This window comes from Camelus ferus, chromosome 20 (genome assembly GCF_009834535.1).
Source record: "Camelus ferus isolate YT-003-E chromosome 20, BCGSAC_Cfer_1.0, whole genome shotgun sequence".
NCBI classification, from domain to species: domain Eukaryota; kingdom Metazoa; phylum Chordata; class Mammalia; order Artiodactyla; family Camelidae; genus Camelus; species Camelus ferus.
Genome location: NC_045715.1, coordinates 25,642,995 through 25,655,067, shown reverse-complemented (window position 1 = coordinate 25,655,067; position 12,073 = coordinate 25,642,995). Strand labels below are relative to the sequence as shown.

At 51.4% G+C, this 12,073-nt stretch overlaps 1 protein-coding gene and 1 long non-coding RNA gene across 4 annotated transcripts in view; one reads left to right on the top strand and one right to left on the bottom strand.

Moving 5' to 3' along the window:
* Positions 1–2,379: 2,379 nt before the first annotated feature.
* Positions 2,380–6,499, top strand: LOC116658265. Its single transcript, XR_004313559.1, has 2 exons — positions 2,380–3,221; positions 3,701–6,499. It is a non-coding gene; the product is annotated as an uncharacterized LOC116658265 (long non-coding RNA).
* Positions 4,951–12,073, bottom strand: part of ZFAND3 (zinc finger AN1-type containing 3) — a 289,475-nt gene continuing 282,352 nt past the window's right edge. For 2 of the 3 annotated variants that reach the window (XM_032462993.1, XM_032462992.1), the window contains one exon: positions 4,961–7,238. In XM_032462993.1, coding sequence (XP_032318884.1) covers positions 7,084–7,238 — 155 coding nt within the window. In that variant the 3' untranslated portion in view covers positions 4,961–7,083. Of the gene's footprint in view, positions 7,239–12,073 lie in introns of all 3 variants that reach the window. The other variant, XM_032462994.1, reaches the window with a different exon arrangement.

Genomic DNA, 12,073 nt, shown 5'->3' with positions numbered 1-12,073 from the left:
CTGCTCTGGGCCCCTGCAGACGCTGACGAAGCTCAGCAAAACCTGCTTCGGTCCGCCTCCTGTTAGCAGGCAGGGGCTCTGCCTGCCTTGATGAGTCTTCTGGTTTGGGGAGTGGGGGGGGGGGGCGCTCTTTCTGTCGGCCTGGCTGGGCCAGGGCCTTCTGGAGGGGTCTGGAGACTCCAGTCGAGGTGCAGCACACCAGACACGCCCAGGACGAGGTATGGATCTCCAGGGAATGAGGGATGAGTGGGCAGCCAGGTAAGTGGCATTCTCCGGAGCCCTGGTTGGTCCTGCAGAGGACTTCTCCCCTAGAGCCAGCTGGACCAATGTGGTCCCCACACTTGGAGGGCTTAGGGGAGCTAAATGGGAGTGCAGGTGAGGAGACCAGCTCACACAGCTCCGGGGAGCCACACGTGCCCTTGGTGTCCTCAGCCCAGCAAGGGTGGAGGCTGCTTGCTTCCACGGGAGCTGCAGGGTGCCAGGAAGGAGATTCTGCCAAGCTATGAGGCAGGCAGGGCAGACGAGGGCCTGTGGCTCCCCACACTTGGAGGACGCAGCCCATGGCATCTGGTTTAAGAAAGTCACACGAGATGGACAGAGGTGCACTTGTGACCTCCTGCCCTATGTTGTGATGCTTCTCGATTACAAACAGTGAAATGACACCTTTATAACCACCACCCAGGTCAAGAAGCAACACTGCAGAACTCCTGCCCTTCATTTTTAGGTGTTTTATGGGAGAGTAAAAAGCAAACTGTGTTGGGGCTTTTGGAGGAAAGCCTTCAAAGTTGCCTTCCAGTAGATCCTTGGAGGCCTGCTGGGGTGGCACTGAGCACGGCAGGCAGGGCGTGTGCCATGTGGCCCCCGGTCAAGGCCGACTTAAAGGTAGGGCTTGCTGCCAGTGCTCTGGACTTTGAAACAAGTGTATCAGTGTAACGCACGTACACATAGTTTTCCCGTATTCTCAGTGCTTTTTCCGTTTTCCGTCTCCTGATTTTAGTTACAACCATGAGCCCATGATGGATGTGGGACATCCATCCATCCAACTGCTCTTTGAATTGTCACTTTTTTAATCTTAGTAAATGAAGTGTCGATTCCTGACAAATACATTTAAAGTGTTTTATTCCTAGAAGTTAGGAAAAGAAAATTATTTTCAGTGAGAGTAGGATGTGTTTTGTTAGACTGATTCCTTGGCTTAAAAAAAAAAGGGTTTTGAATTGTGCAAAAAAAAATTGCTCAGTAGTTATGGTGTCACCCCAATTGTCAATCTGCTGTGCGGATGGTGCCGACCCAGTCAACTTCACCTTTTTCTTAATTCAGACGGTAACAAAATTGAAATCAGTTATCCTTTCTAGAGCCACAGGGAAAACAATGAAGATCTAATCTGTGATAAAAAGCAGAGCATCCTGTGTACTCAAGCCACTTGGTAATAAAGGGAGCACCACTCCCCACTGAGGTTTCAATTAAGAACCTCCCTTTAGACAGAGAAGGGTGTCAAAGGAAGAAAAGAAAATTAAATGTGTCTCCTTCCAGGAGTTTTTCCTCATTAGTGTGTTTTTCCCCAGTTACTTCACTCATGCCTTCCACGTGGGTGGCCGAGGCTCCTCTGGGTGCTGCCGAGGTGGTCGAGGTGGCAGCCGGTGGTGGTGATGGTGGTGGCTGCAGCGGGGCAGGCCACGCTCCACTTATTTTGGTGGCTGCAGCCATCAATTCTGCACGTTTGTCCTGACAGCAGCTCCAGCAGGAGTTCAGTGCTCATTAGTGGCCCTAGGAATTTAAAATGCAGTTCGCGGTTCTGTGCCACCATGGTTTTTATTATTACAATATTAAATTAGAAGCTGTCCTGGGGCCTGGTGTTTGCTCAGGAGTTTCTGAAGGAGGAGATGAAGTGGTTTAAACAGCAAGCAGAGCAACTAGGATGTGCCTGTTTCTCTCCCTGGAAGCTGACCTGGTCACACCTGGTTACTGGACAGGATTCTGATGCTCTGGAGTCAGTTTTTTGTTTTTTTGTTTTTGTATATATATATTTTTATTGAAGTGTAGTTGGTTTGCAATGTTGTGTCAATTTCTGGTGTACAGCATAGTGATTCAGTCATACATGAACACACATATATTCATTTTCATACTTTTTCACCATAGGTTATAAGATACTGAATATAGTTCCCTGTGCTATACAGTAGGAACTTGTTTCTCTTTTATATATATATATATAAGTTAGTGTCTGCAAATCTCGAACTCCCAACTTATACCTTCCCCCTCCCCGGTAACCATAAGTTTGTTTTCTATGTCTGTGAGTCTGTTTCTGTTTTGTAAAGAAGTTCATTTGTCTTTTTTCTTGAGTGATATCATGTGGTATTTTCCTTTCTCTTTCTGGCTTACTTCACTTAGAATGACTATCTCTAGGTACATCCATGTTGCTGCAAATAGCTTTATTCTTTTTTATGGCTGAGTAGTATTCCATTATATAAATACACCACAACTTCTTTATCCAGTCATCTGTCTATGGAATTTAGGTTGTGAGGCCCTAGCTTTTTGCAGGAAGTGAATGGGAATGGTGGTGAGGGGGTTTGGTTGGAGGATAGACCAGCTTCCCATACACCCCAGCCCTGCCCTCTGTGGCACTGGAGAGAGGAGAGAGGACGTGGTGATGCTGCTGGTTTCTGTCAGCAGAGGCCCCCGGCTTCCTTCCGGCTCCTGGTCCCACCTCTGCTCGGATGACTGCACATTCCCCCACCAAACATTCCACGTCCCTTCAGACAGGACTTTCTGCTGGACTGCCTGGGCTGGGCTGGGACCTGCCTCCATTGCAGGGGTGGGAAAAGGTGCACAGAAGGGTCCCCCCGGCACACACATTTGAAAGTCACTGTACTCTTTTTAAATTACTCATTTAAAAAATTGTATTAAATAATGCTCATGGAATAACATTCCAACCTAGAAGAGGGGGAGGACACCCTCCCTTTCTTCTGGCTCTGAGTCACCCTTGACCTGGGCGGGCCTGGTCCTTCACTTCCTCTGTGACTGACTATCCAGGTGGGTAACAGAGTCCCTGTGCCCTGGCCCCCAGCCCTCCGCCCCAAAACCCTGTCCTCTCCCAGCCAGAAGGCAGATTCTGAAAGGGGCCCTCTGACCCCATCAAGTTATTTATTTCTTTTTTTTAAAGCACTCAAATAGTCCCCAGAGACTTCATGGCCTGAAGGGTCACAATCATCCACCTGTACTTTATGGTAAGTGTCTCAAGCATTTACCATTTGGATCTTGAGTATTTATAGCCCTGAGCCTGGAGTGGGAGGCGGCGGTGGCCTCCACTTGCCTCCACTGTTTTTGCCTCTTGGCTGTCACTGCAGCTGGGACAGCTGAGGAATGCCACCTTTGCAAGCCCAGGGGGTGAGGAGGGTCTGAGAGGTCTTTAGGGTGGGACCTGAGCCCTGGGGTTTGGGTTCCTATGGATGCCCAGAGAACACTGGTGACACTATTCCAGTCTTGTCTGTCACCAGATAGCTGCCTCCTGCCAAGTGAGCTCTGGGGTTGGTAGCTCATGTCAGTGAGGGTACCTGAGCAGTGGTGGGGTACACCTGACCAGTCCGTCCAAGGTCACTGTGCCCTCGTGGTGGGAGGAGGCCTCTGCCTTCAGCCCTGGGTGCAGGGGACAGGCTGTCCCCAACCAGTGGCTGCTTCTAGACCCAGGTTCCTGGTTTCCTCCCAGTTTCTACAGGAGTTTTCCCTCTGGGACTTGCTCCTGGGTGCCGAGAAGCCTGTGCGCAGGTGCAGCAGGGAACACAGAGCCGCTGACGGCCCAGGTCTGCTCAGGTCTCGGGGAAATGCAGACTGGGCAGAGCCCCCCTGGCCTGGCTTCTCCCAACCTCCCTCTACAGAGGGCAGCTCCAGTTCTCAGAGCTCCCTTCCAGAAGTGACCTGAGGAGCAGCACCTGCTTGGAGGCACAGCCAGGAGTCTCTCTCAGAACTAAGGTCCTGAGGCCACCAACCCCCTATCCCCTGCGCCCAGAAAAGCCAGAGGAGGGTGAGGCCGCAGGCTCAGCCTCTGGCCTGGGTTGAGGGGTGGGGTGGCAGGAGCACCGTGGCACAGCACCTAGGTGAGCAAATATACAAACTGTGTTCACAACAAGCCCTGAGTTCGCAGCTGTGAGTTCCCTTCAGAAATAATTCCAAGATGCCTGTGCATCTGGGCACCTTGTCCCTCCCTCTACTGATCTGTGCTCTCTCTGGCTCTGGGGAGAGGCAAACAGCATCTGAGCGAGTCTCCTACAGTCCTGACCAGCTCTCTGGGGGGCCCGAGTATCACCCCATGTACACATGTAGGTGGCGAGGCGCAGCTCACTTGCTCTGGGACAGTCAGAGGAGTGTGGGCCCATGCTGTGACCACGGCTCTGCAGCACCGCTTCTCAGAACTCCTTTCCAGGCTCCTGGGCACTGCAGACATCTGTCATACCCTCTGCACCCTGAGATGGATTAGTCCATCTTAAGGCAAAGTAAGTAAGTGTATCCTCTACATCAGAGTTCACACAGCATTTATATCAGTCTGATCATCCCTTCCAGGACTCTTCCTCCTCTGGACCCTTCCTTGGGTACGATTTGGTCTTGGACATGCCAGGGCCCAGGCACACCCAACCCATGCACCCCTAGGGACCCCTTAAGGCTGGTGCTCATTTATTCCCCTTTCCCTCAAACTTGTAACCTTGCTGCCAGCAAAGACTGGGCCCAGCAGATGCACCTCCACCCCAGGGCCAGGCCTCCCAAGGCAGAACCACCCAATAGCAGCCAGGGGAGCAACTGTGGAGCCTGGACACTTAAGAGACAAGTGAACCCTAGACAATGCACACAAGAGCTCTCCGTCTTTTTCAGCCTCTGGCTGGGGAGACTTCTACTGATTATCCAGGTGGCACTTAGGAGAACCGGCAAAACAGAGAAACCCAAACTTTCATACGATTGGTTTAATTTTTTTTTCAGCAGGAAAAAAAAAAGAATAAAGTTACAAGATTCTTTTAATATTTTCACAATGTTAAAACTAAAACTGAGCTCTAGGCTATGTGTGTAAGTAAATCTAGAACACAAAAGGGTTAAATAAGATCTCTTTTAAAGATACAAGAATTTAAGCTTTCCTTACATTTAACAAACTTCACAGAACAGATACTGCAGGGGAACAAGCCCTCCCTCCTTGCCCCCTCCCCAGCTCTACCATCAGGAAGTGAATGAGGGCTGTGAGCCCATGTGCCGCCGGGCTCCCCAGACAGCCTGCTTCCCATCACTGCCTGGTAGCAGCAGCTGGTGGGGCCTGAGGAGGGCTGGAAGGGCACGTGGTGGCCTCTTCATGACGAGAGCTGGGGGTGGGGGGGGATGCCGAGGTGGGCCGCCTCACTGAGGATGGCCAGGTACTGGCCACAGGGCCGTGGCTTTGACAACAGTGGTAAACACGGGCCGACCTGGCCCCTCTGCCCTGGGCTGCCCTAGAGCAAGACACCGGTCTGGGTCCTGAAGCAAGAATTAAGGCTGGAGATTTTGCAGCGGGTTCCACTCTGGTGGGGGTGGGGTGGGAGAGGAGGTTGGGAAGAGCATGATTTCCTATTTCAGTATTTTGGGTCAAAAACCTTTTGTAGTTGCAGGTATTAACAGTTAATTTGCAGACAGTTGAACAAACATCTGCTGTGGTGTAAAAGGGAAAGCTGCTGAGTGAAACTATTTCAGTAGCCTGTGTATGGGCAGATCCAGAGTGCCTCTGCAGGAGCCTCCACCCTCACCAACCTGGATCAGATGGGGCTCTGGGCCACTCAGCCCTGCTCAGACTTCAAGGGGATCTCAGTCCTGTCTGCCCACCCCACCCCACCTGAAAGGAGAGCATCACCAAACACGGGTAAGCAGGCCCAGATCCACCCCTCCCCACCCGGCCTGAGCTCCTGCGGCTACGTGGCTCCTTGCCGCCCACTCGAGGTGCACGCTGAGAAACACGCTCTCCCCGTGCGTGAGCAACTCTCTCGAACTGGGCCGTGAACCACTGTTCTAGACAGACCAACCGGCTGTCCCTGTGACATACGCTGTCCCCGGACGAAGCCTGCTATGTGGTGGAGGCGGACTAGTTGTCCTTGGGCTACAGACACAGGAGGTGAGGCCAAGGCATCGCTGAGCAGACTCCTGCTGCAAGGGGCAGAGCTGTGGGCAGCCCCCCAGCACTTGTATTGATTCCTGTTGGCTATGAGACATCTTTTAAAAACTCCCAATATAGAAATCTAGCTGCAGAGGCCAGTGTGCAGGCCACAGCTGCTGTACTGCGATGAGCCTTATTTGCTCAACAGCCAGATCCTGCACGTGGCAAATGGCAAACCATAGCCAGTGGGGTCAGGGTGGCCTCAGCTGCTTCTCGGAACCAGGGGTCCTATGTAGAAAAGGTGGGTCTCGTTTGTGGACTAGTCTTGAGTGGAGCTGATTTTCAAAGTGAGGTTATTGTTTCTCTTCTCGTGTAATGAGAGAGTTTTTTCATAGCAAGTCAGGTTAAAAATTTTCTTAAGAACCTGCCCCCACCCCCAATTCCTGCTCTGAGGCCACCACCCAGCCCAACCATGGGGCCAATCGCAGCAGCCTCCTGTGGCCCTGGCACGAGTGGCCATCAGGTATTGTGGCTGCAGGGACTAAGGGTAAGTGAAGAGGTGAAGGCCGAACACTAACCAGAGTTTCCGGCAGAGCCCATGCGTCGTGGGGACTTGCACACCAGCTTCTCCTCCTCTACTGACTCAGAGTCTCCATCTGGAACACTTTCCGCTTAAGGCTTTTTATAAGTTTGACTCCAGCAGTGACAGGTATGTGTTGTTTTAAATCCACTAGCCATGCTCAAAAAAAAATATTCTTCATGTTTTAATTTTATACAATGGCTAGCAGGCACCTTAGTAACCAGCCAGAAATCAATTTCAACCACCATCAACCCCTAAACTACAGTACCAGGATGGCTGGCTAAGGAAAGGAAACGGACTGGCTGTAGTCTGACGTGTGCCCAGTACAAGGTGTCTGGCTGACTTTGTCCTAAATAAGGCTAACATTAGTGAACTAAGAACAGCGTCTCGCGGCTGGCCGCGCCGGCCTTCAGGAGCACCCCTCCCCAATGCGCTGGCAAGAGCGCCCCACTTTCCGGTCCAGTTTCACCATTTTCATGATGGCTTCCTCTCGGCCATGGCCCATGTGGTCAAACGTGCAGTCGTGCTGCTCGGGGAGGCGATGTAACATACAGAACACGTAACCTGCAGGAGTGGGAGAAGCAGAGAAGACAGACCGTTAGGGTGGCCTCTGCCTACCCAGAACCCCAGCTCTCGCTCGGGTCCAGAGGGCGGGAGGGGCATTCCAGTGAGTGGACGATGGTCGCAGCAGGGTCCCTGGCTACTGAAGAGTCTGTTACAACATCACCCCTTTAACAAGAGAGCCGGCACTTTGACGAACATGTTATTCCTCAGAACGTCCCAGGGGTACATCCGCCCCTGCGTTCAATGCTGTTCCTGCCTGGACCTTGAAGGTGGAGCTCCAAGGCCACTGCTCTAGCGAGACACCCCTACCTCCCTCAGAGATGAGTGGGCGCTAAGCACCCCCCACCAAGCAGGCAGGAAAGCACAGAGTTGCCAGCTCAGCACTGCCCAGGCTTGGACAAACCTCATACCTACAAGACACCTACCATTCTAGGAGGCAGAAAGAGAGCAGGAATAATTATGGCTTTAAATTACATTCTACCTCCTGTATAACTGGGTTTTGGGGGTGAAGGGTGTGATCAAACCGAAACTCACCCATGAATGGGAGCTCTCAAGGGAAAATGATTATGTCAAGTGCTAGAAAAGGTACTACATAAAGGAAAGAACAGAAATGTTGAGCTCCAATCGGCATCTCACAGAAGCCCACTGCACCTTCTAACTTCTCCTGCTGGACAGGAGGTTGAGGTCCCCACACTCAGGGCTTCCTGGCCTGAGTCCGAGGGGAAAAAAGGATTGAGGAGAGCGGGTGGACAGCACACATCAAATCCCTCTGGCAGAAAACAATGAGAGGAGGCCCTCAGGGTGTCAGCGGAGAGGATCAGAGGACAAAGGGATGTGGCCCATTCCCTCTCCCCTCTGGTCAGTTTCTAGGAGTGGGGATGGGGAAGCCAGTAGGGGACAGCCTTCTGTCTGGCCCTCTTTTTCAGGAAGTGGGTAGGAGATCTGGGCTGGCTCACCACCACCTCATCCCATCAGCTATAGGTGGTCACACCCCCAGGTCCCCTGAGCCTAGACCAGGTCCACAGGCCCTACCTGGAGCGAATCAGCAGCCTTTCCTAAACCTCCTCTCCCTGTGCACTTGGGGCAGGCCTCCCACAGCAGCCCCACCAGGCCGATGCTCTCCTCACTCTTCAAGCAAATGGGAGACCACAGCAGCCAGAGTGAATGAGCAGCCACCCCTTGCAAACTGTGATCATCCATCTCCCTGTCCTCAATTATTTTCAGAGAACAGAGGTGAAGGCACTAATTTCAGAAGACCAGCAGAAGTTGAAGCAAAGACTGGCCATGATGGACAACTGCAAAAGCCTTAACGTTTAAAACCAATTTCACCCAGAGAATATTCCTCAGCTGACACAGCCCTGCTCTGACGCCTTGAGCTCATGTGGAGTATGGCACGTGCAGGTGCCCCCGGGGCCTGAGTGACCAGGCTGAGCCTGGACTATCCACTGTGCGAGAAAATACATTATTAACTGCTTCCCAGGGAGAGCAGGGCAATACGTTTGATTCTAAATTGGGATTTGGTTTAAGGAAAAGAACAGAGATGAAATTTTTGTCTCCTGAGAAGCTGAGCTCTCACTTGGCCCAAAAGAAAAGTTAAGATTAATGAGGTTGAGTGTTGTATTTACTGGTAAGTTCATTACTTGAAGATACTGGATATAGTTGTCTTTCTCCTAAAGGATCTCACGGCAGAAGCGTGGACGGCCTCAATATGCATCCTCCACCTAACAAGCACAATCATCTTTCTGGAGCAGAGCCCACCTGCTTGGGGAGAACCTGCTCAGGTCAGGACTTGGGGGGGGGGGGGGCGGCACCAGCTGTATGGCGGCAGGAAGGGTGTGGAGACATTTTTGTCACCAAGTCTGGACATATTACCTTCAGCATCTACAATAAGGGGTGCAAGGACCCCTGCTGCCCTTCCCTTTCTTCAAGATACTGGGATGATGCAGGAGAGGGCCCCAGGGTGCCTCCTCTCCTGATGAATGGGTTACCCCAGAAATGAACTCAGCCCTGGTTCAGCCTAACACCTCATTAGTCAAAGGCAGACTTGGGTGGAGGGGACAGGCTCCAGGCTCACCCTCACTATGCTCCCTCACAACTCCGTGGGTGCATCTGTGAGCCCCACACTGTCTTGAAAAGGAAACGGCATATCAACCACAGGAACTCCTGGATATCCTCTCCAGTCACCCAAGGATTCTCCATCCAGACAGAAACACCTTATTTCTCTACCCAAGTTCTATGTACCTCTGTCAGACACACAATGACTCTTGGCTTTGATTTTTGAAAGGTGAAAACCACTGAACAGGTAAATTTTGTAATTCACTGGAGAAAAGCCTCAGGCAAATTTTGGAAGGCTAACTTCCCAAGCTGCTGCACTGAGGTTATGAGATGGCCAAAGTTAAGCTCAATTCCCTCTCCTGTCAGGGTCACTCACCAAGAGGAAGTTACGTGCTGGAACTCGTCGCAAATGCTCAGGAGGTATTATCTACTGACAGCAGCCAACTGGCTACATGCATTTCAGTGTCAGTAGCTGGGGAGGGCTGGGTGGAAGTGAGCATGGCAGGATGACTCGGCGGGAGGGGGTGAATCTTTATCCTCTTTTCTTGGTACTCACAGATCTGTTTCCAGAACCCACTCAAGTGTCATGAACATTCAATTACTCTGACAGAATTCTGGAGACCAAGCTGGGTGTGGAGAGAGGTGAGTTCAGGCTGCTGGGGAAGTGATGAACACAGTTTTAAATCACAAGGACACTTACAGCCTCCGTCCTGGCTAGGCCAGCCTCAATGCTTCCTCATGCCGTTTATTAGAAGTCAGGCGGGGCCTTTCCAGAGAAGGTCAGCCAAGGCAGTGTCCAGAAGGAAAGAAAGCACAAAGGACACTGAACTGATCAGCTCAGCTGTGACATGGGTTTTGGTATCAAGGCTATCATGCAGTTCTTTTCTTCCTGATTTTAAAGTTATGTATCATCATCAGACTCACTCACCCATTCATGTACATACAATTCATATCTACGCCCTCCTGATGACCCTATAGTTCAGCATCATGTAGTTTCAAAAACAATTTCAACATACTTCCATGTACAATAGCTCTATACATCTAGTGCTTTAGGGGGATAACATGACTGAAAGGATGCTGACCCCCTAAAAGAGAGGAAAACAGCTAAAGCAAAAGTTTTTGAAAATAATTCTAAATGTGGTTTAACCTGAGCCCTTTCTCCTGCCATGTCACATGACTGCTGCCCCTGCTCCTGGGAGCCTGGATCACTGATTTTCCATGAAATACTGGCCTAGGAGGAAGCCACAGAGATCTGTTAAGACTGTGGAGTTGTTTTCAGTAAATCTGCGCAAAATGACCAAGAACTTGTGTGAGCGTTTCTCTGCTTGCTGGCGCTGAAGAGCAGTTTGGGGTGAGCCTCTGACTAAAAAGGGAGGATGCAGAAGCAGCTCTATAAGCACTGTGCTCCACAACCCACCATCCAGTCCCTCTCCGCCTGCCACTGCCTAGCTCCTGACAGGCCATCTGGGTGTAGGAAGAGGGAAAGGAGTCCTGACCGCAGGTGCTACCACTCGGCCTCTGGCGAGCTGCGCTGCAAGGTCTCTGGAGGGTCCCTGGCAGCTACATCCTCAGTTTGAAAAAATCTTCAACTAAGCAGGCAGCCTCAGGACGGGAGGAAGAGGATGCCTGCCCAGAGAGCCACCGGGGCCGAACCATGCAGGCTCCTCCCAGGTGCTACGCCGCGGGCCAGAGCAGGACTTCCCCGACTGTCTCTATCAGAGACACAAGACTACGGCAGAAGACAAAAAATACAATTCAGGACCTATCTAGATAATCCTCTGTCCCAACAGGATTCCCACATGAAGGAGAAACACAGGGGCAGCACTCAGGTCACTCTTACCCTGAACAGAGAGGCTGGGGGGATTCCTGTTGGAGGACAGACATCTCAGTGGCGGTCTCTCACAGGTATGAATGAGCACATCTAGACTCAGCCCTCCTGGTGTGGGGCCAGAGCCTATGGCCCCAGTGAGCCACACGCCACAGAGACCTGAAGATGCCCAACATCTGACGGCCCTAAACCATATACACCCAGCAGAAAACTGATCTGAGGCTCATTCCTCCAAGATTCAAAGGTCTGTCTGACATGCAGGTTTCTAAAAATTCTCCTTTGGTGGGAACCAAACTTGTGACTTAACCTTTCAGCCTTTAAAGCTAACATCTGAAAGTCTTCCATTTTATTCCAATGTCCTCATCCACAGCTAAACCTCATTCCTGCTCACACAGAGAGGGGTGTGGCTATTTTGAGACAAAACACCAGGACTGAGAACAGTTTGACAAATGCCATCATTAGGCAAAGATGATGCAGCACTGAACACCTTGCTGTAAGTGCTAAGAAAGATGTAATATTATTTCCTGTTTCACTCACTTGTTTACAAAAATAATGGCAATCACCAAGGAACACCCAAGGCCTAAGGAGAAAGGGTCTCTACCTCTCAGTAGTGCTGGCCAACAGGGCCAGAGGGCAGCTGAACAGATAACTGGCCTCATCTGCCAGTTCCCTTCCCTCCACTTCTCCCCCACGAGGTCCGGCTACTGTGTTGGGAGTGAGGAAGGCGGGGAGGGGGATGGAGGGCTGAGGGAGGGAGCCAACCTTTCATCCTGCAGGCAGTACAGCCCCCAGGCGAGCACTTCCCTCCAAACCCTGAGAACTGAGCAGGGGTTGGAACCGTTTGTTTTCCGTGAAATTTCCTAAGGGAGGCAAAGAAAGTGATGCCAAAATTCTCAAGTCTGAGCCCTTGACATTTTTATTCAATCCCTGCCAGACAGAAATGCTGCTTACT